This window comes from Plutella xylostella, chromosome 7 (assembly GCF_932276165.1).
Source record: "Plutella xylostella chromosome 7, ilPluXylo3.1, whole genome shotgun sequence".
NCBI classification, from domain to species: domain Eukaryota; kingdom Metazoa; phylum Arthropoda; class Insecta; order Lepidoptera; family Plutellidae; genus Plutella; species Plutella xylostella.
This window is the reverse complement of record NC_063987.1, coordinates 1,491,675-1,518,947: the sequence shown is the minus strand read 5'-3', so window position 1 is coordinate 1,518,947 and position 27,273 is coordinate 1,491,675. Positions and strand designations below refer to the sequence as shown.

At 38.9% G+C, this 27,273-nt stretch overlaps 3 protein-coding genes across 7 annotated transcripts; 2 read left to right on the top strand and 1 right to left on the bottom strand.

Moving 5' to 3' along the window:
- Positions 1-45: 45 nt before the first annotated feature.
- Positions 46-21,938, bottom strand: LOC105380014 (protein tipE). 4 transcript variants are annotated; one of them, XM_038106945.2, is made up of 4 exons: positions 21,611-21,938; positions 6,282-7,382; positions 1,741-1,793; positions 46-485 (listed from the first exon to the last, which is right to left on the bottom strand). In XM_038106945.2, the coding sequence occupies exons 2-3, from the start codon at positions 7,244-7,246 to the stop codon at positions 1,766-1,768; spliced, it is 993 nt and encodes a 330-aa protein (XP_037962873.1). In that variant the 5' UTR covers positions 7,247-7,382; positions 21,611-21,938; the 3' UTR covers positions 46-485; positions 1,741-1,765. The 4 variants fall into 4 exon arrangements, with proteins under 4 accessions (XP_037962873.1, XP_037962876.1, XP_037962878.1 ...); XM_038106948.2 differs by having other exon boundaries at positions 21,719-21,938; XM_038106950.2 differs by having other exon boundaries at positions 21,837-21,932.
- On the top strand, positions 9,634-11,991 carry LOC125488719. Of its 2 annotated transcripts, XM_048621999.1 has the most exons (3): positions 9,634-11,449; positions 11,500-11,680; positions 11,765-11,991. In XM_048621999.1, exon 1 carries the CDS (start codon positions 10,108-10,110, stop codon positions 11,395-11,397), a length of 1,290 nt encoding a protein of 429 aa, XP_048477956.1. In that variant the 5' UTR covers positions 9,634-10,107; the 3' UTR covers positions 11,398-11,449; positions 11,500-11,680; positions 11,765-11,991. The 2 variants fall into 2 exon arrangements, with proteins under 2 accessions (XP_048477956.1, XP_048477955.1); XM_048621998.1 differs by having other exon boundaries at positions 11,500-11,991.
- Positions 11,533-15,151, top strand: LOC125488794. Its single transcript, XM_048622274.1, has 3 exons — positions 11,533-11,680; positions 11,765-11,989; positions 13,077-15,151. The coding sequence occupies exons 1-3, from the start codon at positions 11,533-11,535 to the stop codon at positions 15,149-15,151; spliced, it is 2,448 nt and encodes an 815-aa protein (XP_048478231.1).
- Positions 21,939-27,273: the final 5,335 nt, after the last annotated feature.

Here is a 27,273-nt window from a genome sequence, read left to right as displayed (position 1 = left end):
TTACATTTTACAATAGGAGAGAAAATTCTCTATATTTGAATAAAGTCACTATATTTATCGAATCGTTTTTGAAAACACTTTTTATTAATGCAACAAAATAAAGAAATTGAGCAACACAATATTCAAATAATTTCGTTATTTTATTTAGCATACTGTACCAGTGGGTATAGAAACGAATACATTCTTTTTCATCAAACTTTTGTCATACCCGAAACGAAGTATGTATTAAAAAATGTTTTCAAAATCCTCATTTTAATATTCTTCACAACGCGTTTAAAATTAAAAATAAATATTTTTTTATCTTTCGCTCACCCATGCCTCACTCACTTCTCACTTTAGTCCTGACCTGCGCACGCGCCACTATTGGCGTCATCTGTCAAGTCGATTTTCGACCACACAGGGTGTCCGAGGGGACCTTAGCTCTTCACAAAAACTCGTGGTCGAGCAGTTTTTGAGAGTCCTCGCAACTTCAGCTGTCTTGTCATCTGGAAGTGGAGAAAAGTACAATGTTAGTTGACCTTTTATGTTTTCATTCCGAGTAATTTGGCATATATGATGAATATTTCAGGCAATGGTTACTAACTGGTGAGTATTTTGGGGGTGAAATCATAAGAAAATTTACTTTTATAATTCTACTGAAGTGACAAATGAAGTGACAAACTTGTAGAACGAGGGACTGATAAAATATTATTGAAGGACCCAAAATCTAGTGACTATATTTAGTTTTTCCTGTTTAATTTTTTTTTTGCACCTTTCTACTTGTTTTCTTGTACCTCCTGTAGGTTGGCTGGTAGAAAATGCTTTTAGCATTAAGTCCACCTTTTGTACACTTATGTTATATTTGTGCAATAAAGTATTAAATAAATACATAAATAAATAAAAGATTTATGTGCAGGGTGTTGTAAAGTGGTAAGTATACTAAACTGAAAGCCGGTGACCTATGGGGTCATCCTTTTGGTGAAAACACATCTTTGGTAAGACTTTGACTTTGACTTTGACTTTGAATAAACAAACACATCCAGTCACCTCTTTCGACTTAGTATACCACTTTTGCAACTACCTTCTATTTATAAAAAAACATAATCCAATTTTTTTGCGACTACTGCGGCGTAAACGGCGAAGCAAAAAGGTAGGCTATAATAAGTTATTTATTTTATCGTACAATAATTACTACTTTCAGCTTTCTCATCAAAGCATTGATTATTAAATATCTACATAATTGTACCTAATTATAGAGTTACGGACGACTTCTCAGATATTTTTCGTCATTGTTTTAAAGATATGAATATTATCAAACCTATAGTAAACTATTTTTATAGATAGCATGAAATTATATCCTTTCATAAATGCAGTAAGTACTTAACGTTTATTTCAAAACAATGACGATTAGTAGATTAAATTACTGTTTGAATTGAGTTCTATATTCTTCACACTGATGTAGTAAAAAAGCTAAATGTGTGCATAGTGCGAGGATTATTATGAATTATGAAAGGGGCAGTGTTGCAAGCACCTATTCGTGAAGCTCAAAATTATACTAAGGGCCTGTTTCGCAATGTCTGGATAATTACTACCTGCGGGATAAAAGACATTCTGTCACGGTCTAAAATATAATAGCCGGATAGCATGTCTGTTATCTCACAGGTAGGCATTATCCAGTCATCTTGAAACAGGCCCTAAGTATAATTAAATTTATGGCTGAAAATGCATGGGCATTAGCTTTTTGTAACCAGGAGAACATACCTCGGTGAGTGTTACATCACCGGGACTAGGCATTCACGAAGGAAGACTTGGTCCTGCCAAAAAAATTACACGTCAGAAACTTATAACACTGCTGGTTGTATGTTTGTGTGTGAGTGTAGGTATTTGTATGTACCTATATGTGTTTGTGTGCTTACTAAGCCTACTACACTAATTTTACTAAAATATTAATTGGTGTTATTCGGGTTAAATTGTATATCATGATATCATATTTATATAAGCCCGTAAGTAGTTTTAATTTCACATGATTAAAACTAATGAGAATAGGAAATATTGTTTAAATTTTTATGTCGCACTCAACTGGTTAAATTAACCAGGGAAATGAATGGCAAGGCCGTTAATTTACATGCGGAAATTCAATTGAACTGAATGAATACCATAATTTACCTAAAACAAACATATTTATTATACCTAGGACCTATTACCTTACCACTACCGACACATAGGCAATCAACAAACCTTAGCAGCATCGCTAACAACTGTCAGATGTATAAAAAATTGAACAGTTTTGTTGACAGGATTGTTGTTTGTAATGTGCACAAATTTATGTACCTAACTACCTACAGGGAGTTGTTACAGTGGTATACTAAGCCAAAAGGGGGTGACTCAGGGGGTCAATCAAATTAAACAACTGTTAATATGTTTCTGTATAGTAAAAAGTCACGTAACCAATTACTTAATTATTTTTTCGCGAATGTGCCTATGTTGTGGAACAAAAGTAGTTCAGACCCTCTGACTCACCCCTTTCGGCTTAGTATACCATCTTTTGCAACAACCTGTATAGGATTTCAGCCTTCATACCTAGAATTTACCTACGCTTGCTGTCATCTTTATTCAGAGTGCTACGCCATGTAAAACTTTACGACGTAGCTCTCTAAAGGATGCTTTTAAACGACAGGAAGATTCAAAGACGAACACAAACATTGCAAGTTCGTCTTTAAATCTTACAAAGTAAGAACTAAGGCTGGGCCGTACTCGCAGGCTCTACTTTCTTGGAGCTACATGTTTGTAGAAAGTAGGAAATTTATGTGACAAGTTTTGTTTTGTAGCTTCCAAAGGTTTCGTCAAAACCTGTGTAGCTTACATTTATAAGAAAATTTAATATTAGATTCGGTGTATAAAAAGATATACAATATACATACTTCGATCCGATTCATGATGAAGAGGTTTTTGCAACAGTGTGTGAATTTATGTGTTTCATAGTATACCTATAGTTTATTTATTTGTAGTACCTAGTTGTTTTTGATATTTATTATGTTTTTTGTGTATGGATTGCGAATATTAGGCAAAACACCCAGTAACTGACCATGTGCCAGTAACTGACCACCTTCCTCTTCAACTCCAATAAATAAGAAATATAGCCAAGCAGGGCCATCTAGTGAACATCCAGTCTATTTTGTGGTTCATTGAGAGCATTACTGATACAAAAGATTTTGCCAGCCGCCAACAGATGGATAGTGAGCGATCGAAAAAGTTCAGTTGGCGCGCGAACCGAGTAAATTGCAGTTGTGACTAACGTATTTGTTAAGGTAAGTGAATTTTTTGATCGTAAAATTTACCATGAAAAAAATTGAAATCATTGAAAGAAAAAATTACACCATATAGATTTAATTATAAAGATTACGTTTTTGATAAGATTCAGCTTGTTATTTCCCGTTTGATTGTTTTTAATGGGGTGGACAGTTACTGGACGACAAAACAACGATTTTCCAATAACTGACCACCTATGTCGGTTATTGGGATTTTTGGTTGAAGCTGAATTTAGGCAAAATAAGAACGTAATATTAAAGCTCATATGTGCCATTTTCTTGTCTCAAAATATGAGCATTCTATCTTCACTCCTTCCATTTACTGACATAGGTGGTCAGTTATTGGGTAAATTGGTGGTCAGTTACTGGTATTATTATATATGATATATTTTTACAGCTTTCAGCGAGATGAAGAAGCGCCAAGATAGCAAAAAAGTATAGAAAAGGCAATTCCACTTGTCTGAGACAAACTAGGATCAACAAGACATTCCAAAATAATTCAGGGTGACACCTTTTAAAATATAGAGAATTCAAACACTAAGTCCAAGTTTGTTCCAGATTCGGTATTAGCTGATGAAGAAGATAAAACGCTAGTCGAGCATACTATCAGCCTAGGATAATGTGGATTCTCCAGGATAAAGACAGATGTCACCATTTTTCCTTAAAGATAATCATTGGAGCAGCCCCTTCAAGAATGCAAGACCAGGAGACAAATGGCTTTCACCATCTCACTCTATGAAAAGATACTCAAATGCTATCTTCAGAACAGCTGAAGGCGTACCTAACCAATGCCAGCGCTTGTGAACCAGATGAAATTGGTTCCCGGAGCACAAAAGCACTTGGCAAACAAGACCTCAATGACGCTATTAATGATCCAACCCGAATATACCTACGTTACCGACGAAACGCGCCTCCACATTTTTTCAAAGACAGGCAAAGCCACTTCAGCAAAATAGGAAAAAGAAAGCATCACTACAATGCTAGCACCCTCAGCCGGTGCACCAACACGCCCTTCAATGGCATTATGAACGGCCAGCGGATTTCAAACAGAACGGTAAAATTGGCACACAAGAAATGGGGCATTCTTCTATAAGTCGTTACCATGACCAACACCCCAGCCATTTGGAACCGATACCACAACTATCTGGAATCCACTGGCAACGCTATACCATCATTGGCAGACACATTAGTCCAGCAGCGGAAAATGCAGAAAGTATAGCGATGTTCTGCTTCAGTGACGCCTCTTCAACGAGGCAAAGATTCCCTGTCCCCCTTGCAGAAATGACTACTCCTGTCTTTGGCCAAATACTTACCTACGAAAGCACGTTTCAACAGCATCCTAAATATTCCAGTTGAATCCTCAACAAAGTCATTGAAATCCCGTTCGTCAAGGCATCCATCTTTGTATCCTGAAAAACTAACCCCGAATATCTGATTCGGTCATAATTACAATGGCTAGCCTCAATGACTCTTTTAGCCGCACTGGAGGTCTCTGGGTGGGGTTTCAGCAATAATGAAAACCATGTGTCTCTGGTCCTACATCCTTGAAAGGACCGGCGGGGAAAGGGCCTACTTTTCCGGTGAGGAATTTATGTTTATGCCGACAAAACAATCCGCCACGATTCCTCCTCCTCATCAGTTGATACCTACCGAATATGGAAAAGACCGGCTTTAGCGCTTGGATTCGCTACTTTATATTTAAGGAAATGCTCGTTTCTGGCACCATGAATGCTTCATGGGCCTGTCCCACTGACCCTGGCTTGTTCCGGACAAACAAAATCGCCCTTTCTGTGACTTATCTGAAGGTACTACATTGGGGCCACTTAAACTCCCTTAAAGCTGTAAATTTAAAATGCGTGTTCACTATGTGCATGTGTGTTTATTTCTTTGTTTTTAGTATTTAACAAAAATGCATAAACTTGTGTTTTTAATAAATAAATGGTTGATTATTTATTTATTTATTTTATTTATTTATTTATTTATTTAAAGGAAAACTTACAGCTAGAGATATCAGTAAAAATAGCAAAGTATGAGACAGACAGCCAATTACAAGTTTCCACATATAAGAAACAAAATATTGCCATTATGCCTAATAAGTTCTACTTATTTCAGTGAATAGTAATAAATAAAAGTAAAAAACATTAAAATAGCCTTAAATAATAACTTTACGTAAATATAAGTGAGATTACAAATAAATGAAGTGAATGTGCCTATTATACAAAATATCTATATAAATATCTACCTACTTAACAAATTTTGAGCTGAATTTGTCGGTCAGACAGAAGTATGCCATTTTAGGGTTACTAACAAATAAGTCAAGAATTGGGTATTCTCTGGTCAGGGAGTTAAATGATCGTGAGGCTCTTAAATTAATTATTAGGATAAGATATCATTTAAATTATGCATTAATCTGATTAATTAATTTAATGCACTTTTCAGTTAAGAAACCTTGAGCAAAAGTGATGTGTCACACATTAAAAGAGACCAGAGGATCGGTACTTTTACATGAAGTAATCAAATAAATAAATAATAATAAGATTTAATCATAATTCCATTTTTAAACCATTTTAAATTGGTGGTCAGTTACTGGCATCGAGTGTGGTCAGTTACTAGATTTTAGTGGTCAGTTACTGGGAAAATCACTACTTTTTGTTTGCAAAAATATATAAAAAAATGAGTAACTTCTACATGTTTGCTATTTACTCAGGAATGTAGCTCTGTTATTCTAGTTTCTAAAACAAAAATCGGATTCAATAAGCGATAAGAATTCAGCCCGCTACAGATAAATTACTGGAACAACTCCCTTAAGGTGGTCAGTTACTGGGTGTTTTGCCCTAATGTAGGCCGCATTTTTATTTAAAAAAATACTTAGTATAGTGGCTTTTGCGCGCGATCATTTCATGCCAAAGTCTAGAAAGGTATTATTATAGATTTTAGTATAACAATCGCTACAAATACAAATCTATTAGATAATAAAAAATTAGGAAAACTTACCCAGACAACGACGCAGAATTTGAAATCGGTGGACTATTCGACTCGAAGCCTTCCTTGTCCTTTTCAATCGCGAGTCTCAGCTCATGGCCGAAGCAAGCCAGGTCTTCTCTGAACGTATCCGACCCTGGAGTGATCGGCTTCTCATCATCACCAGTAGCCATCGCCTCAGCATCACCCTGTAGAGGCTCCTGCTCTGACTCTGCTTCAGTATTATAAATCTTGAAGTAAGCAAACGTTAAATATATCACCGAAATGAAAAACGATGGCACAGGAATGGCTATGGCGTAAACTAAGTTCAGCGTATTCTGCCACATGTCCAGCTCAGTGATTACTATCCCGGGGTCCACTTTGCTATGGTAGCAAGTGTAGTTGTTGCCAACTTTAATGTACTTTCCGAAGAATATGGTGCAATTCAAAATGGGCGGGTAGCCGCAGCCTTTCACGTTCGGGAAGAGTCTCGCCCCAGTGAAGTACCATTCGGAATCGTTCCCTTGAAGACCGGTGGGTAGTGCGTCGGGTAAATCCATGCCATCTTCTTCTGCCGTCTCCGGATACGCTCTGTCGACAGACGAGTCGTAGTTCTCGTACTCATACTCCCGGATTGCTCGGTCCATCCTGATGAGGTTTTCATACTCAGTGGCGGAAATGTTGGAGTCAGGTCCGAGCTTGTAGTTGACCCGGATCTGGGTGCACTCAAACAGATCCTTGGTGCATCCCTCGCGGCAAGATGCCCACGAGCAGTTGCTGGTGCCGACCAGATGCTTCACTCCGGCCGTCACACATAGCGCCGGGTTCAGGTCGAATTGCATGAAGATTGTCGTGAACGCTGGCTCGATGACGAAGGGAACTAAGAACAGGAAGGCGAACAGGCTGAAGATCGCGAGCAAGACGAACGAAGCTGTGGTGTAGAAGAGGAGCTTCTCAAGAAGAGTTGGCGGGATCGGGAGTTTCTCTTCATCGGCCATGTTGGCGAAGCGGCTCTATTAGCGACCATAGCGCTCGTCTCAGCTGAGCTGCATCACGGTGGTAATTCTGCCTATTCCTTTATGGTATATCGCGTTACTTGACACTAATGTTGTTGCGCTGATTCAGGCATTGTTGCTGTGGGTTTGAGAACTTTGATGAGGGCTGTTGGTTCCGCATACGGCCGGACTGACTCTACAATATGGTCGGTTAAATGGATTTTGGCTGGATGCCAGGAAATAGCGCTGGGTCGGGACAAGCGTTTAATGAAAAGCAGCCAAAACGTGCATGTCTTCTGCCGTCAGCAAAACGCTGTGTACTTCGATACGCAGATGCAAAAAAACCTATATATTACTATATGTACATGGAAATATACTCTACAAATTTCCAAAATAAAAAAGTGAAGTAAAGTTAGAATATTTGAGAAAGGACATTGTGAATTTTGTATGTACAGATTTCCAAAAAAGTTAAAGTTAAGTTAAAATATTTGGGAAATATATTTAGGGAAATTCTGAGTGTAACTGAATCTGATGCCTAGAAAATCTATTAGGACGTCGTAATTGGGTGAAAATGCTATAAATTATGAACCAACTGAAACGCGAACCCGAGGGAATAAAATATTATTTCTCATTCCTTCCTTGTAAGTAATTTCATCCTATAAATTATATCTACGATAGTTGTTTGGCTGAAATAAATTGTTTTAAGTACTAAATTTAATTTTTTTTACAAGCCAACCCAGTTTTTCCGCAATATTAATAATCTGGAGTGGATTCTTTGCTTAAAAATATATCCAGAATCCGTAGAAATTCTTCTACGCCCAACGATATACCATACCATACGATATAAGACATACGAACTAGATGAAGAGTCATAAACAAATACAAAGATAAATGCGGACAGTAGGTATTTTTTAAATACTGACCTATTTTGTTTACTGTCATACCGAGACCATTAGTTTGTAAACAATGAATAAATCACAAATCTTCTAACTGCACTTTATTCTCTACTTGGAAAGTGAGGAGTGTTCTTGGCAGCACAAAATACTACTTATCTAAATCTAGCGAGGGATAGAAACATTACATAAGAATCTTTAACAATATCGAATATATTGATTCCATGATTACTTAAACAATCTAATTATATTCTTTGAAAACCACACTAATCTATACTCACTGATAATAAAAAACGATCGATAAAGCGATGGAATGTGAGACACAGAAATAATAATTCGTGTTATTGTAATATTACTCCTCATAGCTGGTTCCTTCCGGCGCCGTTTAATGTTTTCATTGGATTCTTTGTTTTGACTTCGAATTGCATTAATTTGAATAAAGAATTATCGATAATATTTGAACGATTCCGTATTCCTTGTTTGTTTTCTTCCAACTGGGTCACATAGGCTGTTTAATATTACAAACATACTCTTAACAGAATATATGATATTAATGTATCATGATCATCATCAGCCAATAATCATCCACTGCTGGACATAGGCCTCTCCCAAGGAGCGCCAAAACACTCGGTCCTCGGCCTTTCTCATGCAACTATTACCGGCTACCCGCCTAAGGTGGTCAGTCCAGCGGGCAGGAGGGCTCTCCACGCTGAGTTTGCATGTTCGTGGTCTCCACTCGAGAACTCGTCTACCCCTTTAAATATCAAGTGAATAACACCATTTACGTTAATTGGTTAATCAACAAACATTATTATCAAGTTTAAATGACCATATTCAGGGGCCCATGCTACTATTTTTTTATATTCGGATTTTATCTGACTCTAAATAAAAAGTATGGATTGATTGATTTCGAATAGATAAAATATTTTTTTTATTATGTAAGCCCCCGGGCCAAATATATAATGTTATTGCTATTTTACGTTGAAAACAGCATTTGAAGAGCATATAAGATACATCTACATTATAATGTGTAAGACAATAGACAGATACACATTATCAAACTTATAACATCATGTTTTAGCTCTGTGGTCAATAAATACATTAAAATCAACGATGGAAATTAATACATAAATGCACAAATGCTAAAATTATCACAACATCCAGGTCAGCCTGAAATACATGACCTATAATAATGCTTGCAATGTGGCTAAGTCTAGGCTCAATCTATAGGTCACCTAGCTAGGGCTATCTTATCTAGACTGTCTGCCGCCAGAATCTGTGGTTTCATTTCGGATGTCGGATTGTCTTGAATGTCAGTTATGACAGCACACTGGTTGTGATATAAATATCAAATATATTTTCATACGAACTAGATGGAGTGCCATTGCAAACGAAACGTCTCTAGTGTCGACAAAATAACACCCCATTTTGTTTTAAGTCTCAGTGGTAGCACTGAGCTCTTATTTTGAATTAGTTTGGTAAGAGTAACGGATCCCGGAGTCCTGTGGTTGTGCCCTGCGGCAGCTCCTTAAAGGACTGCTGCATTGTATCTTCTACGGGACTGTCGCACTCTTCCCATGCGACCGGGCGGGTTGGCAGGTTGCGGATAGCCAGTTGTTCGCTGTGCCACTGTTGGTCACAACTCTGGCACAGCGCACCCCGGACAAGGGAAGATGTCACTTATATCTGACCGGTATAAGTGGCATTAACCTTCCGCCCCCTCCTAATCCTACTCTATCATATTCCTTCATCCCTTGCTATCCTGGAGGAGTAAACCTTGACTCCAAAAATCCCCAATCCAAGGTGTGATCCTACCGTGCCGAAGGATGCGTGGCTAAGGGGGAGCTTAGTCGCAAACGGAGGGCACCGGGCACCAGGCGGAACCCGGGTGCAGTCGTCTCCCGCCTTACCTGTGCATGCGGGGCTCTGTATGGGTGGACCTTTATTTCCCTAGCTACTCGTGGGATCTTCATGTCTATGGAAGATTTAATTTTAGACGTAGCTAAGTTAGCTACTGCAGGGGACGACCCAAACGTCCCTCCTTTGGTCACTGGGGTACCGGAAAATCCCGCTGACCAAATCGCCCCTGAAGGGGCTGGTGACAACCAGAGAGAGCAGGTGTCTACCCGAAGACCGGCTCGCTCAGGTGCCGCCAGGAGAAGGCTCCGCATGTGGCTGGCAAAGGGCAAAAGCATCGAAGAGGCTAAAGCCCTCTGCCTAAGGCCGCTTGCGGAGACTGAGAGTGAGTTGGAGGTTGAAGCTACTCCCACCCAGGCCAGTAAAAGGACTAGGTCGGAGGAGCAAACGCCGCCAAATCCACCGCGGAAGCAACCTAGGTGTGATGGGACCCCGGAGGACCGCCCCACCTATAGTGCCGCCGCCAGCTCTCTCAAGGTGGGTGTGCGCGATGAGCGAAGGGCCCTCAATATTGAGGACGTAGCGCTCTTTAACGCTGCCATCGAGAGAGAGCTCTATGTGACCGAGTTTGCGCCAGGGACAGCGCCCGTCTTCGGGGGAGTGTCCTACGCAGACGGTCTCATTATCGTCACGTGTCTCAACCAGGCCAGTCGGGATTGGCTCTGCGGTTGTAGCAGCAGACTTCAGCCCTGGGTGGGGGCAGCCCTGAAGACAGTTGAAGGGCAAGCCCTACCCAGGCCCGTGATAGCGACGGCCTTCTTCAAGTCCTTTGCGGAACCGAAGGTCCTCCTCGATCTGCTGCGAAAGCAGAACGCCGGTCTCGACTGCAGCACATGGCGAGTGCTTGGTAGGAGGCTCGAGAAGAATGGTCAACATTTGACCTTCTCTCTCTCGAAAGACTCCTACGAAGTACTTAAGGCCGTGAATTTCCGTCCCAACTGTGGAATGGCTGGGGCTGTTTTCAGGGCCAGAGTCCCGAAGGGAGCAGCCGCCGTGGAGCAACCCACCGCGCAAACCACTCTCCCGGCGGCTCACTGCCAAGCTAGGCCTGATGGGCCGGTGGAAGCAGAGAGCCGAGGGGGGTCGAGCGCGGCGGTAGAGCCAGTTGCGGGGCCGAGTGGTATAAGTACTCACCGGCCGGGGCCGTCACGCGCGCCGCCGGCCGGGGGTGCTGCACCACGGGGCGGCAAGCCCGCGCGCCCGGGCGCCCGCAAGGCACCGGCGCCACGTGGGAGAGCTGCTGGAGCTGCAGCTGGAGTGAGGCGGCCCACGCAGCTGCCCTCTCTGGCAAAGGAGCACTCCAGTAAGAAAGCCTCCCGTAATCCCCTCAACAACCCACCTTAACCCACCAAGTCCCTAAACCTAATTCCTTCAACTTACCCTCCTTAATCTCCAAATTTTTATTTATTTATTTATTTAATTCTTTATTGCACAAATATATAATAAATCCTAAATCCTATCCCCTCCCTTCCTACCACCATGTTGAAAATCTTACAAGCCAACCTCCAACACGCGAAGGCATCTAGTGCCGTCGCGTGCAAGGTCCTCCAAGAGGATGGACTGGACATGGCTTTGTTACAAGAACCGTGGATCCATGGAAACACGGTACTGGGACTGACCGCTGCAGGTAACGTTTTATACAATACTTGTGGCAATAGACCCAGAGCTTGCATAGTCTTTAAAAAGAATATGAAATTTTTGCCGATTCCAGGATTCTGCACTGATGACCTAGTAGCGGCACACGTAATGCTACCCGGCTGTGAGGGCATGAAGCTCATTGTTAGCTCGGCCTACCTGCCCGGGGAGCACACAGATCCGTCGACGGCCCTCGCTCCACTGGTGGAGTATTGTGAGGACCAGAATGCCCAGCTTGTGATAGGGGCCGATTGCAATTCCCATCACACAGCCTGGGGCAGTACGGATACCAACAAGAGAGGTGAGATCTTGTTCGACTTCCTCCTGACTAAAAACTTACTAACACTAAATGATGGAAACACACCAACTTTCGTTACACGTGCGCGTCAGGAGGTTCTAGATGTAACAATCTGCACAGATCTACTTGAAAGACGTGCTTGCAACTGGCATGTCTCGAAAGAGGCATCCATGTCTGATCACAGACACATACGATTCGACATTGCTCTCATAGGGAAGAGCCAAGTGGAGACCTTCAGAAATCCTAAGGCTACAGACTGGGACGTTTATCGACACCAAGTTTCGGAAAACCTAGGGATTATAAAAGGCTCCGTCAAATCCATACAGCAACTCGAATCTACAGTAGAGGAGCTCGGAAGGTGCATGTTAGATGCCTACGAGAACAGTTGCCCTCTAAAAACTAGATGCTCTAACACTAAGGTGGAACTCTAACCTGGAGCATCTAAGAAAAACAGCTCGGAAAGAATTCAACAGGGCTAAAATCACAAAGGAATGGGATTTGTATAGGAAAGCCCTCACTGAATTTAATCGCGAGCTCCGGAAGGCGAAAAGGCAATCTTGGAGGCGCTTCTGTGAGGAGGTAAAAAGCGCCCCTCATGTTGCGAAAATCAAAAAGATTTTGTCTAAATCGCCTTCCGCAAATCTGGGACTGCTTAAAAGACCAGATGGGACCTTTACTGAATCCCCAGAGGAGACTCTTAGGCTGCTTGCACAGACCCACTTTCCTGGATCGCTGGATGAGCACATTGATGCACATACAGGGCAGCAGCCTACCAAAATCAGGCCAAGTAATGAGGACTGGAGAAAAGCCTCACAGGTCTTCACTCCTGACCGCGTTAGATGGGCAATCAAAAGCTTCATGCCCTTTAAAACCGGGGGAGAGGATAATATATTTCCAGCACTACTACAAGAAGCATGTGATATTATCCTTCCAGTTGTGGTTAAAATCTTCAGAGCTTCTTATGCCTGGGGGTATATGCCACACCTTTGGACTAGGGTGAGGGTGACCTTTATCCCCAAAACGGGAAATAGAGACAAGTCCCTACCTAAGTCCTATAGACCCATAAGTCTCACCTCCTTCATGCTCAAAGCTATGGAAAAGGTGATCAATCTTCATATTAGAATGGGCTACCTCACACAAAACCCACTACATGTGAAGCAGCACGCCTATCAGAAGGGCAAATCTACGGAAACTGCCCTAATTGAACTTACTGATAGGATTGAGAAAGCACTAGAGGACAAAGAAATTGCCCTCTGTGCTTTTCTAGATGTAGAGGGTGCTTTTGATAACACCTCGACGAATGTCATTCTCAAATGTATGAGGGACAAAAACATCGACAACACCACACTTACGTGGATAGAATCGATGTTAACCAACAGGACTGTTAAAACAACACTCCTGGACAAGAGCATTGAGGTTAAAATAACAAGAGGATGTCCCCAAGGCGGCGTACTATCGCCCCTGGAGTGGTCCATTGTTGTCGACACCCTGCTCTGTGAGCTCAATGAAGCTCGCTTCGACACTCAGGGCTACGCTGATGATCTCGTCATAACCATCGTAGGCAAAAGCGCCAGCACGATTTCAGATCTGATGCAAACAGCCCTTAAGATGGTAGAGCGCTGGTGCAGGGAGTATCAACTCTCTGTAAATGCCAGCAAAACCATAATTGTACCGTTCACCCGAAGAAGGATCCTAGATGGTCTGAGACCACCGGTTCTCTTTGGGGAAACGGTAAACTTCTCCAAAGAAGCCAAATATCTTGGTGTAATCCTAGATCAGAAGCTGACTTGGAATCAACATCTGCAGTACATAGCCCAGAAAGCTAAGTGCGCTATGGGATCGTGCTGTAGACTAGTTGGGAAAAAATGGGGCCTTAAGCCGAAGTTAACCCTTTGGCTATACGAAGCCGTAGTGAGACCTATGGTTACATACGGCTGCGTAGTATGGCACAGGAAAACCCAACAAAAAACCTGTCAAGATCTATTAAGTAGTCTTCAAAGGTTAGCGTGTCTGATGGCCACTGGAGCTATAAGGTCCACTCCGACAGCAGCGATGGAAGCCATGCTGAATCTTAGCCCTTTACACATACATGTGCAGAAAGAGGCTCGATCAGCTATGCTACGGGCTGCTGAAGGAGGCAGGAACCGATGGCACTCGGCTGTGTTCAGCTCGCTCCACCGAGAGCTTCTCAGTACCCATGCCATGGCGATGCCTTCCGACGCTATGGAAACGGAGTACTGTTTCTCAAGGCTCTTCTCAGTTGAGATACCAGAAAGGGAGAAGTGGAATGATGATAAGGCCCTTCAAACTTTCCGGTCGGGAGACATCGTGTGGTACACCGATGGATCCAAAAAGGAAGGCCTGGCAGGTTCAGGCATTTACGGAGAAAGGCCAAGAGCGCGCAAATATGCGAGCCTGGGAAGGTTTGCCTCCGTATTCCAAGCCGAGATATATGCCATCATTGGATGTGCATACGAAAACCTGGATAGAGCCTTCACTCGGAGGAATATATTTATTCTGTCAGACAGCCAAGCTGCTCTTAAAGCATTGACTTCTGCAGAAGTTAACTCCAAACTTATAATGGAGTGCATCCTCATCCTGAACAAAATTGGAGCTAACAATAGAGTGACCCTGCGATGGGTGCCCGGACATTGTGGCATCAATGGCAATGAGGAAGCAGATGAGCTCGCACGTCTGGGAGCAGAAAGCCTACCGTTGGGCCCCGAGCCCATCATCGGGCTACCAAAATGCACCAGTCGTCGCGAGATCAAGGACTGGGCACAGAACCAAAGCTTAGAGGCTTGGAATAATGTACCAGGGCAACATCATGCAAGAGCCCTAATCGTGGGCTATTCGCAGAAATTTACGCGTCGAGCTTTAGAGCTCACACGCAACCAGTTAAGGGTCTTGACAAGAACCTTATCAGGTCACTGTAGGTTGAACAGTCACTTACATAAAATGGGTCTGTCCGATACTCCAACTTGTAGATTTTGCAATGAAGAGGACGAAACGCCCATGCATATTCTCTGTGAATGTGAGGCCATCATTCACAAGAGAAACAGAATCTTGGGCGGCTACAAATTAGCCCCCATAGATGTCAGGTCTCTCTCTCCAGGTAAGATCATCAGGTTTATAAAAGACCTGGGCCTGGATAGTGAGATTTGACTGGGCAAGGGGAGTCACAATAGATCTTTTAGGTCGCAGTGGCGAATGGGCACTGGTTGCCCTCCCCTTTTCTATAACTATATAACTATATAACTATAAGAGTAACGGATAGTAATTTGTAAAAATTTACGTTCATCAGAAATTTTTAAATCTATACGATGATTAAAAACATTTCACTTTGACTTTAGAATATTTATGACTAATGTTATAACTTTGTAACAATGGGGGTAAACTATGTTGAACTTAAAACGGTTTGAGAGTAAAAAAATGCGCGTGTTTTTTTGCTTTTCTTTTGTATGTGACACACCATCTTGTTCGTATATTGTTTGTTAATCCTAACTAATATTATAAATGCAAAAGTAACTGTGACATTTTTTCAGGATATTCTTTCATAACAAGCACATTTTCTTCACAATGACAAATTCAAGGCAAATTATAATAATAATAATATGCGGGCCATCTCACACACGGCCATCCGACCCCAAGGTAGGCAGAGCCTGTGTTATGGGTGTCGGACAGCTGATATGTCTACACAAATACATAGATAGATAGATACTAAATATAAATATCAACACCCAAGACCCGAGTACAAATATCTGTCTTTAAACAAATATGTGCCCCAGCCGGGAATCGAACCCGGGACCTTCGGCTCAGTAGTCAGGGTCACTAACCACTACGCCATTCGGTCGCCAATTGTGTTTTATTTTACAAAAACTTACAGATTCTCGTAAGTTTTGTTCTCTCTTACTGTGCTGTATTGTCATGTTGCAGTAACATGCTAAAATCAATTGCTATTATAATATTCACAGTCGCCACATGCAAAGCAATGGACAATGAATGAAACTATCGATTTCATGCCAACTTTGTTCGATAAGGCATAGCGATGCCTGTATATGTATGCATACTATTGCATAGATTGCATACATATGTGTATACTGTTTGAGATGGTACATACAGGGTGTTACATAAATTAAAGTAATCCCGTTAGGAGGTGGTTACATATCGAACTTCTGAAAATAATGTTGTTCTACTATTATGTTTTCATAATGAGAGAGAGGGTAATCATTTTTATAATATAGTTCCTCAAAAAATGTTTCTAACACATGACTTGAGACAAGGTTTCATCTTTCATAATTTTGTCTAAACTCTGAACCTAGTTTCCAATCTACGATCAGCTGGAAATTTTTGGAGATTTTTCATTAAATACAATAATGAAGTTCTGTATGCGTTGTCCCATGAGAACAATAAATGAAAGTTACTCGCAGTGGACCACCCATTAACCTTATCAACAGGTTTAACTGTGAGTTTAGAGATAACATAAAGTAAGCAAATCAAAGGCGAAGGATTTCGGTCAGAGTTTTACTATGATATGTAGTCTTTTTAACATTTTACCATTTTTAACATTTTATCTGATCCGGAATCGATTCCAAGGCATTGTTAGGTACCTACTAAAAATTCTAGCCTAAATAAATAAAAGTCATATATTTTCTTTGAGCAGTTTAGAAAATAGAAGTGTTTTATGTAACAAAACAGAAACGAGTCGCTTACAGTAAGTTATAGTACAAAATAGAAAACCACATTTTTTGTTAGTACCTAAGAATATTTTTCTTTATGATAAGTAAATATTTTTAGTAGGTTTTAAGGTAGATAGGTGTACTCGTATATAAACAGATTATAAATTACAAGGCCTAAACATACAAGAAAATTATAAAAACAGAAGTAGGAAATTAAACTTTAAAAATATAACCTACAAGTCATCATTGTTGTACAAACAAGGTTATTGTTCCGAATGGCTTGTCTTTAGTACACTTATTTATATTATTTAGCAAAATTATAACTTTTCTACGCATATAAAAAAAAATGCGTCGACATGGTAATGTTTACCGGTAACAAATTAGCTACTTCTTTAGACTGTTTTTGTCTGTGAAAAATGAATTAAAAAGTCACGGTCTGGTAAATAGGAATCTAAAATATTTCTAAGCTTAAGGCTGTCACTAAAGCTGGAAGAAAATCAGAATCTGTCAAATCTAGTGAGGGGGGGTTGAGGTATGCGGGGCGTTCTACGGACAATGACATGAAATTTTAACATAGTACTCGAAAACTTAAAAGTGAAGACATGCCACTTTGTTAAAAATATACTAAGTAAGTAATATTGTTTTGTGATACGAAAATATTTATTTTTATTTGAAAGTATTTTTAATATTTAATAATTAATTATATATAAAGTCGTACCCGTGCCGATATTTATACAGGTTGTTGCAAAAAGGGTTTAATACTATGCCGAAACCTACGTGTGCAGCATGTTATTGATGTTATTTCTAAGCCAGGAAATGAAATCAGAATGTAAAAAAATCGCGAAAATATTATCAGAGTTTAATAGTTCAGGGTGTTGTATTAAACTCTGCCCCCGTATAATAAAAAAAAGTATAGTTAGCCGAAAGGGCGTTACTCAGGCGTCACTCTGAAAAACTTTTATCCTACGTAATTTTTTATATTCATGAAAAAAACGCTTCTTCATATAATTTTTTTTTGGTCACGTGACCTTTTAGTTAGACGACCTGTTTTTTTTTGGTGTTTCAAAAGCAGAACAGTAGTTTGCAGAACTCTGCATATACAGGGTGTCACAAAAGGTTACGTAGCTGGCAAAGGGATATGGGGAGGTCACCAGAAAAATAATAACATGTAAGTACCCCCGCAAGGGAGTACATTAGTACAAGGCGAGAGTGTGTATTTTTTTTTTAAGTACTTATGTGTATTTGGGATATGATAGAAATAATATTTTTGTTTCTTAAAAACCAAAAAATTTACACCTTCCTGCGCTCTTTTGCTCACTGTAAGTACACCTACAAATATTGCTGTATTAAAAAAAACGGTTTTGTTATAACGATTATAAAAAAAAAGTTATTTTCATGTCAAGGAGTCATTTACCTAATTACGATTTCACTCAACAGCAGGTGAACTGAAAAAATAAGTTCTAGTTCTATCATCACTTTAGATCGCAAACATTGTAACTCCACTTTTCTCGGCGAAAAGTACTCTTTGGTGTCAATAGAAACGTTTTTTGAATTCACATGTTTTCCTCTTTATTCGAAAAAAAAAACTGTATTCCGCATTTTACCATTTGTTTTCCTCTAAACCCCAAACCGTGTTTTTTAAACAAGAAAACTTAGTAATTATACCCTTTATTCTCATATACAACGTGCGATGTAGGCGAACGTGAACGAAAACTATGCAATAAGCCTTTGTTTTTATTACTACTTTAGTAAATTACAATAACATACTCAACAATGTTAATTTTTTTTTGCAATGTTATGTTGTTAAATTAAGATCTAATATTTTATTAACATGAAGTTACTTTCAACTTTTTTTTGCATCTATGCGTCGAATCACAGCATGACGGCTGCTGCAGCTTCCTGCTGTCCTGTCCTCCAACCAATCCCACCAGTACTGCAGGTTGCGTCGAATACGAGCCATTCTCTTCGACTTGACAAGACAGGTGCTCCCGGAAGGATCATAGATCGCACGGAACCCGTACCGTATAGAGGCAACGGACTCCTTTGCAACAGCCCCCCAGATTCGGAAGTAGCCCATGCACTGCATGGCGAGCACAGCTGCAGCAATTTTTTCGTAATGAATCATTGGGATGTCATCCCCGAAGGAGGCTCTCAGCCTACCTCACGACCTGTGTGACATTAGAAAAATGCACTGTGCTAACGCCGTTTGCGAGCTTGATTTGCAGGACCGCGTTGTATGCCAAGTTCCACAGCAGAGGGGTCCAAGACCTACCGCTGTGGAACTCCGCAACTGAACTTCTTCAGTGAAAACAAACCCTCTCTTTTCGCATCCTTAATGTACTTGTTAGACACGTATGACCTCTGTCAATTTTCTGCAGATAAGAAGACAAGTGATGGTATACAAGAGCCGCCCTAAAGGTTCGCCCTCTAGGGGATAGAGTTGAACGCGGTTACTATTTTTAAGCAAACAGCCAGCGCAACAACTCGCCCGTGGTTCTTATCCTGCTCCGACAGTGAACGAACGCAAAGTATTGTACCCACTATTCGAATCCGCATTTCGGATGCCAAACTGACTGTCCGAAAGGTCGAAACCGTACCACCACAGAGGTATGACTCGTTCGAAGAGCTTATCAGGCTCTTACAGCAATCAGATGTGTCGGTACACTGAAAGATAATCTACAGGCCTGCTTTATTTATTTAGGAGCACTAATGGCCTCCTTTCAGTCATTGAGTCACTGGCACTCAGGCTGCGGTTGAACAGGAAGATAGACTGTCTAAACAAATCATTTTTAGGCTAGTTAAAAAAAACTTTAGGTGGGTAGTATGCCAACTAGAACTACAAATAAAACAGTATTTTTGTCTCCTCTAAAATTTGGTCACGAGGAGTTACGATGATTACGATCTAAGGTGACGCTGACGATATTTTATACAAGGTATTGAAAAAAGGGTATAAAGCTTAGCCAAAAGTGGATTTAGGTGCCATTCTGATCCACTTTTCTTCTACAATTTTGAAAATTCACGTAGCAAAACCTTTTACATAGAAACTTATTCGATCACGTGACTTTTTACTATAGAGACCGAATTTATTTTTCGAGAATTTCCAAAACTTGGAGAACAAAAGTTGTTCAGAATAACCCCTGAGTCAAACCCTTTCGGCACAGTATACCCTTTTTGCAACATCCTGTATAGGTAATATCAGGTTTATAAAAGACCTGGGCCTGTAGAGTGAGACTCGGCATGGGGAGTCATAATTTATAGATCTTTTAGGTTGCAGTGGCGAATGGGCACTGGTAGCCCTGCCCTTTTCTATAACTATAACTATAGGTAATTTTATGGCAATTTAAAAATGGTATATCATTTATCTATTTGAAAAAATCATTAAAAATATACATTACCTATCACCCTAATTTAAAAAAAAAATTCAGCCCTTACTTTAAACTTATAACACCCCTCTATTTCCTTCAGGGGTTAAAAAACCTGTGTATTTAATATTTTCTTATGAGTTTTTTTTTAAAAACTAGGCTCTTACATAGTTGTACATAATATTATGCGGTATTTTATTCCACTTGTAACGCATAAAATTATGTAAATTTTAGATCTTCAATTTTTAAAAATACTTACTTATTTTTAACAACCTGTAGTGTACAGACTACCACATCTTAAAATATATATATTTTTAATTAACTACGGTTTTTGGTTTCAAATAAAACAAATTATGAACTTAATTTTCAACACCCTGTATATTGTGTAGCTTACCTACCATACACAACCGTTAAAATAAAATAAATTACCCCTCAGAATATAAACAGGCTCGCGCTTTGGCATACTGCATTGACCGTATAGTTCTTATTCGGAGAATCTAATAAGTGTCATTATGTGCAATGTTTACCTTTATCTATGCATCTGTAACTCTATAGTAAAAAATGTAAACAAATCGAAAAGGCGAAATGTTTTCTAAGAATTTTCGGCTTTTCTGCATCTAAAATGATTAGAAAATTAACTTTCCATAGCAAATGCATATGTATTATAATACTTGTAGTCATAATTTGTTGATTTAATCAGTTTTTGTGAAATATTTGATAAAAAATAAAATGGCGTGGGTATCGCTCCTAACAGGCCGCCACCAGGGCGACGACTGAAGAAATCTGAAATCTGTCACGGTGTCATCATTTTTAAACCGGAATTTATTAGTTTTTTGCAAAAAAAGTTGACTTCTGGTCCATTAAATCCAACTCTTTAAGGTAACTTTGTTAAGAATTTAATTACCTACACATACATATAAGATTCCATGAAAATGGGCCCTCTGATTTCGAGGGTTTTTTCATAATAAGTCAAAAAATGGCAAAAGACATGGTGTGTTTGCATTTTTTTTTAACATACTTATTATAATCCTGCACCAATTTCTAAGCAACTAACATGTTCAGTATACCCTCTGCTACAATATATATTTTTATCAATGTGATAGAAGCTACCGTTTTTCCAATCTAATCAAGTATATCAAGCCGACTTTAGCATTTTAGCTTTAGGGATCCCCTTAATTTCAGCAGAAAGATTTTGGACCCTAGTTTTTTTACATGCCCTAAGTAGTATTACATAACCTAACCTCCAACGTCTAAACTCAATCTATGTTGTTTTTCCTGTTTCCCCGGGATATAGGCAAATGTTAACAACTGACAGTTATTAAAGCATTAAAAGTACCTATGTTAGTTATTTTAATGCTTGTCATTATTCGTATACAATATTTTATTGATAATTGATTGCGGGTAACGAAAGCGTAGTAAAGTATTCCTAATAACATTAGAAATTTTTGTTTCATCTTGGCAGTACTGTGTTGAAAACCTATGCCAATATTCTAATTCATAGAGAAACCTTGAATATTTTTTTTCTATAACGGCGACAAATCACGAAGGCTGTGAAAAAAATAGCATAATGCAGTAACAAATACCGTGGCCAATTCGCTGCTCAATCCATAAAGCAGGTATTATGTCCGGAGAAAACTCAATAACACTTAATGGAATTCAAATACTACGTTGTATACCAATGTGAGGTATACCAAAATAGCCGCCCTAGTATCTATAGCCCTCATCAAAGGTCTTTACTTCCACCGTTTAAGCAATTGCACTGAACTACGGTTAGTTCCACGTAAACGTGTCACTACTAAACCATCGTACGGTTCTAATTTCAAAAGTGAGGACAGCGTTTTTGGATCACTAAGTTGTTTACCGCGACGTCAGGGCGACTCCGCTCGCCAGAGACGACTGGGCGCGTGCGACCAACCCCGAGCCTTCATACTGGCAGCTCAAAAGGCCGTATGTGCTTTCAATTGTTTCCAACACCGTGGAAAAGTTTTGGATTTGGAAATAGAAAACAAAATCGAACTAAACACGATTAGAGCTCGATGGAAAACTGTCGCAAGCTGTAGTTTTAAATTGACTTTGCTCGTCGATTAAAAATTCTAACCGGCCAGTTGCGAATTGCTCTCGCTGTCAGCTAACTTTGCCGTCTCGGGATTAAAACTCGTGTTTTCGTCTTTTTCTCTCCAGCCAGTTTGGATTTCAAAATAGCGGTGTTCCATTTTCAAATTCTCATTTTGGCGGCTTTCAACATTCGTCTGTTTGAGTGCGCGCGTCGGCTGCCCCGGTCGATACAGCAGTCGGTGTTGCTTCACCTTTGTACGGGCGTCAGACAGTCTTGTACGCTCCTTTGGCAATTTTGTAAAGAGCCCCGCTAGCCAATGTGTTGTATGCACGTGTTTCCATGCTTTCTCTTGTTGAAAGCTCACGTTAAATTAGCTGGTTGCGTTTTATGCTAACAGTGCTACGGTTTAAAGATATAATTTTGACAGATGAGTTTTTCCGAGTTTATTGTTGGAATGCTAAATGTTGTCAGAAAAAAAACAATAAAAGCAGCTTTGAATTTAATTGATTTATAGGTAATAAAAATTAGATTTTAACGTACTAAGAGCTTTGCGCTTATTTATTTTATAGGAAATATTTTATTATATTGAGTAATTCAATTACTTAAATCATTTTTTTTTTCTTATATAATATGAAAATTTTACAGTAGGTATCTATACCAATTTCTATTTTCACAAAGTTTTCAAGGCTTTCTACTTTTATCCCTTGCCAAGTTTCGATATCCATTAAAAGACAAAAAAAACTTGTGATTTACATTTACATCTTTCATGAAAATAGTTTCAAAATGTCGCAGGGCAAAGTTTTCAATCAGTAAAACGGATTTTGGCATTTGCATTACTACTTAATTGAAACTTGATTTATTTTCAGTGTTGCCAGTGGCAGATAGTCAAATATAACACGAATCAGATCAAAAAGTAACATTTTCCCCAGAAAAGTAACATGACCTTTTTAAATAATTATGGAAACCGACAAAATACTTATTATGGCAGTTTATTATACAAAAAGTAAAATAATTTTCCTGTCCTATTCGATAAAATTTTAAAAATCAAAAAACATACAGTCATTGTCAGTCAAAACTTATTTCAGTTGCAAACACGACTCGTTATTAAATGACTGATTCCATAAAAACGTACTCATTTATTGGATTAAAATAATAAATGCAACTTTTACTTAACAAATCACTACGCAAATTACAAAAAAAAAAACAACGACACATAGTATTAGGTAGTTACTTTGAAAAAAGTATCGACTGATCGATTCACTGCTAGTCAGACAGTCAGACAAAACTTAGAGTGAACCTCACTCGACTCACTTGTTCGCACGCCGAGAAACCGGGATGGAAGATTGCGAAATAAACTCGACTCACGCGAATGAGTGAATATGCGGCACGACGAAGTTGAAAGATTTTCACACCGTTAGTCAATTCACAAAATCAAGTACCTACAAGCCAACGTAACAAACAAAAAAATGTATAATACTTGGAATCGTTTCATTCATTTTTTTTTATTTCCTAGTAAATCTAAAAAGTAACACAAATATAACATATTGTGTCGTGTAACATGGAGGTAACACAAGAGGGTCAAAAGTAACGTAAAATGTTACTTTTGTAACATTCTGGCAACGCTGTTTATTTTTGTTTTTGGTATATACATATTCGCATTTGCTCCTAAATGTGCACTGTAAATCTAAAACTTTAAAGCAAAGCGATGTTGACAAACAAAAATAAAAGAAGTTATAGATCTAATAGAACAGAGAATAATATATATATATAGGTACTTAAGAAAACAAGATAAAGTTTATCAGTGTATGTGTGTCAACTAAAAATAGTCGGGTGACCTCTGAGACTGATATAAAGAGTGATGGTTACAAATCACGTCACAATTTATATCAAAGATGATTAGTTATTTTTATTCGAGTCCCAGTCGAGACAAAAGAGTGTAAAAACTTTAAATGCGGTTTTGTTTCTTATCAAAAATAAAGTAATGTCTTAAGAACTTGAGTATTTAAGATATTTTCCTTCCAGTGCCCGACTTATTTTTGCATCCTATATACGAAAAGAGTTTTTTTGAGGTAGGGTTTTCTTATGATATCCCAATGACATTATAACAAAAGTTTGTTCAGAATGAAGAGCTCTGTGGACTATTTTCGGATGTAACTCACCCTGTATATATATACAGGGATAATGATCTACTCCTATAACTATCTACTCTCTTTCTCTGGTATTTTGCCAAAAGCTCTACTCAGTCTAGGTCAACGATTTGTCACCTTCAGTATGCTAAACTATTGCCAATCGATTCAATTCCATCACTAGGAATTTAATTCAAGTTCGATCTGACGGTTTTGCGACAGCGGCTAATGGGCTTTGGTTTATATTTGAATGCATGCAGCTTTTAGTACAGTCAACAAATGAGATAAAGTATCTACCTCTAGAGCAAACAGCTTCAGTAAAGTACAGTAAATATGTTTCATAATATATTTATTGTTAACATACAAACTTCGAAGCTCTAAGTAGCTCTGCAAGCGCTTTTGTGTATTTTGTTGACGTGTCACCATGTTAGTACACCTATTATTTCCATGTTCTAGTCGCTGATAAGTATCCAAAAATCCGATTAAAAACAAATTGTTTTAGTACTAAGTACGCTACTCTTCTTGGACTCGAACCAGCACCTCCTAAAACAATATTGTATCAATATTACAATCTTGCTTATGATCCAAAAAGACACCGAAAATATTAGAAGATAATGTATGTAATAATAGTAGAATTGCGTTGTGTGTACATTATTGGATTTAGAATTAGTATGTACCTACCAGTTACTTAGATGAAACTACCTACCACTTATGAAAAATAAAGTAAAAATAAGGATATAGTGTAATAAAATTATAATATGTAATATGCTCGGCTATGTTTGAAACAAATTAATGTTAAGTAGTTAATATTGTTTTCTTTTTTTTTACTTTTAATTTTAAATTGTGGCATGGGCGTGGCTGAAAATCAGCGCTATTCTTATATTTATAATATTTGAGTAGCCTTATGCTGAGTCCACGTCCATTTTCGAGTTTATATTTTTTTGTTCTTTTAACTATGTACCTATGTGACTATTGTTATTGTTTAAGTCAATAGATTTTTAGCATGTTAGTATTAAGATTAACTCGAAATAAACTTTCTTTTATCTTTATCTTTATCTATCTCTTATCACAACCTGCAATATGAGGAGAATTAATAAAAGGCCTAGTTCTTCAGAACACAACTCGTCACCATTCGTCTCATAATAAAAACCACTGCCGCATTTCTATGCATCCGCAAAATAAGTCGCATTTAATGCAATCTGAAGGTAGTTTGCCCACTGCCGTCGACAAAATAGTGAGCAAAGAGCCTGGTTTAGGTTTTTTTTACCGATGAAGCAGTGAAAATGAATGCAAATTTTTGTACACAGGGGGCAATTTTGTGAAGCCGCGTGAAGGATACCTAAGTACGTACCTCATACCATACCTCTACCTCACTTAATGATGTAGATAGAAAATTTTACTCAAAGATAACAATCCACCCTGTATAAAACGCAGAGCAAGTGTAGAGCGTGTACATACCGCTAGGTGGTTATTCACCCGCAAAACGACAACATACATTAAATATTAAGATATTTTCACCATCTTGTCATTCTTACTGTCCCGGTAAAATCGGCGGCAGTGGATAACCGGCCAAGAATACTTCGAAGCGTAAGAAATAGGTCACCCTGTACATAATTACCTATTATATGCACTTTTGCACGACACGGGCTGGGCGTACGATTTCTAGTAATTGTGGTTCGGTTTCATTAAATATAGGTTAGCAACCTGCTTTTAGTGATATATTTATAACAATATTAGTGTATGCAGAAGTATAATTAGGTTCCTACTTTAATCCAAAAAAACTTTTCAAAACTTTAGTTTTAAGTTTTACGTGTTACACAGTTGGAAATCAGTAAAAAAGCCTCATGCATGGGACCAAAAAATTACGAAGCCTCATGCATAGGATCACAAAATTACGTAGTAAAATAATTTCATTAAATGCATCTGATATATAACGCAGTCTGTTGGTATATAAGCAGATAAAGAGGTTAAGTCCATAGAACATAATATTTCTACATTGAAAATCAAAACGGAAAAAGCTCACAAATTATAATAAGAAAAGCTGTGCTACGCCTGTGCTACGAGGCTACGAGCTACGTCGTGCTACGAAGATTTTGCTACGAAAGTCGTCTGCACTTTTTATAGCTTTGACACTAAAATCTTACTTTCTTTGTTTTATTATTTTATCTCATTGATGTTTCTGACTACAGGTTAGAGCATATATTATTATCATACATACATACAGTTAACAAATTAGATAATTATCCACCAGCGCCAGCGCGAACTTCATGCTAAAACTCATAGGTGAAAGATATTAATGTTGCCGATACATACCCTGTACTAGGCCCTCAACACAGGTTACATTACAATGTATGTATTTTTCAAGTCACTGACAAAAGAACTACTTTAATAAACTTTTTAAGGCGAAGCGGAGCTTGCGGGCCTTAATCTTATCATTATCTGTGTAAGTAAGTTTGTTTATATCTATCTTGTAATCTTAAAGTGTGTGTAATATGGGTGTATAGCCTGAAATAAATGACTATTTATTTATTTTATTATTTATAGTAAGTACGAGACAGCCACGCCACGGCTAGTGTTGCCCAAATTCAGTCTTGGTCTTGCAGTCTTGGTCTTGTTCTTGCGTTTTTGCAAGACCAAGACCAAGAACAAGACCGCGTATTTTTAGCAAGACCAAGACCAAGACTGACCGTGCAAGACTTGAGCAAGAACAAGACATAGCCTGCAAGACTCTTGCGTCTTGCAGAGCGCTATTTCACTGAGTAGTTAGGTGTAACAGTTCGGTGTATAGGTAAGTACGCTTAGGAATTCTATGAGATGCAAAAAACTGTATCAAAGAAAATGAAAAACTGGACCTATGCGCATTACGACTAATACCATAAACATAGCGAATAAAAAAATATCTATTAAAATCAAAAAGTAAACTTTAATAAATAGTAATAGACTAATAGGTAATTGCAAGACTTGCAAGACTCTTGCTGCAAGACCAAGACCAAGACCAAGACTGGGAGCGCAAGACCAAGACCAAGACCAAGACCAGGTGTATTGGCGCAAGACCAAGACCAAG

Coding starts and splice junctions, on each gene's coding strand:
- LOC105380014 (XM_038106945.2), bottom strand. CDS start 7,246: ATGGCCGATGAAGAGAAACTCCCGATCCCGCCAACTCTTCTTGAGAAG. Junction 1,794..6,281: donor AATTCTGCGTCGTTGTCTGG/GTAAGTTTTCCT, acceptor TTTTTTTGGCAG/GACCAAGTCTTCCTTCGTGA.
- LOC125488719 (XM_048621999.1), top strand. CDS start 10,108: ATGTCTATGGAAGATTTAATTTTAGACGTAGCTAAGTTAGCTACTGCA.
- LOC125488794 (XM_048622274.1), top strand. CDS start 11,533: ATGTTGAAAATCTTACAAGCCAACCTCCAACACGCGAAGGCATCTAGT. Junction 11,681..11,764: donor ACTGGGACTGACCGCTGCAG/GTAACGTTTTAT, acceptor TGCCGATTCCAG/GATTCTGCACTGATGACCTA. Junction 11,990..13,076: donor TACGGATACCAACAAGAGAG/GTGAGATCTTGT, acceptor TCATGCTCAAAG/CTATGGAAAAGGTGATCAAT.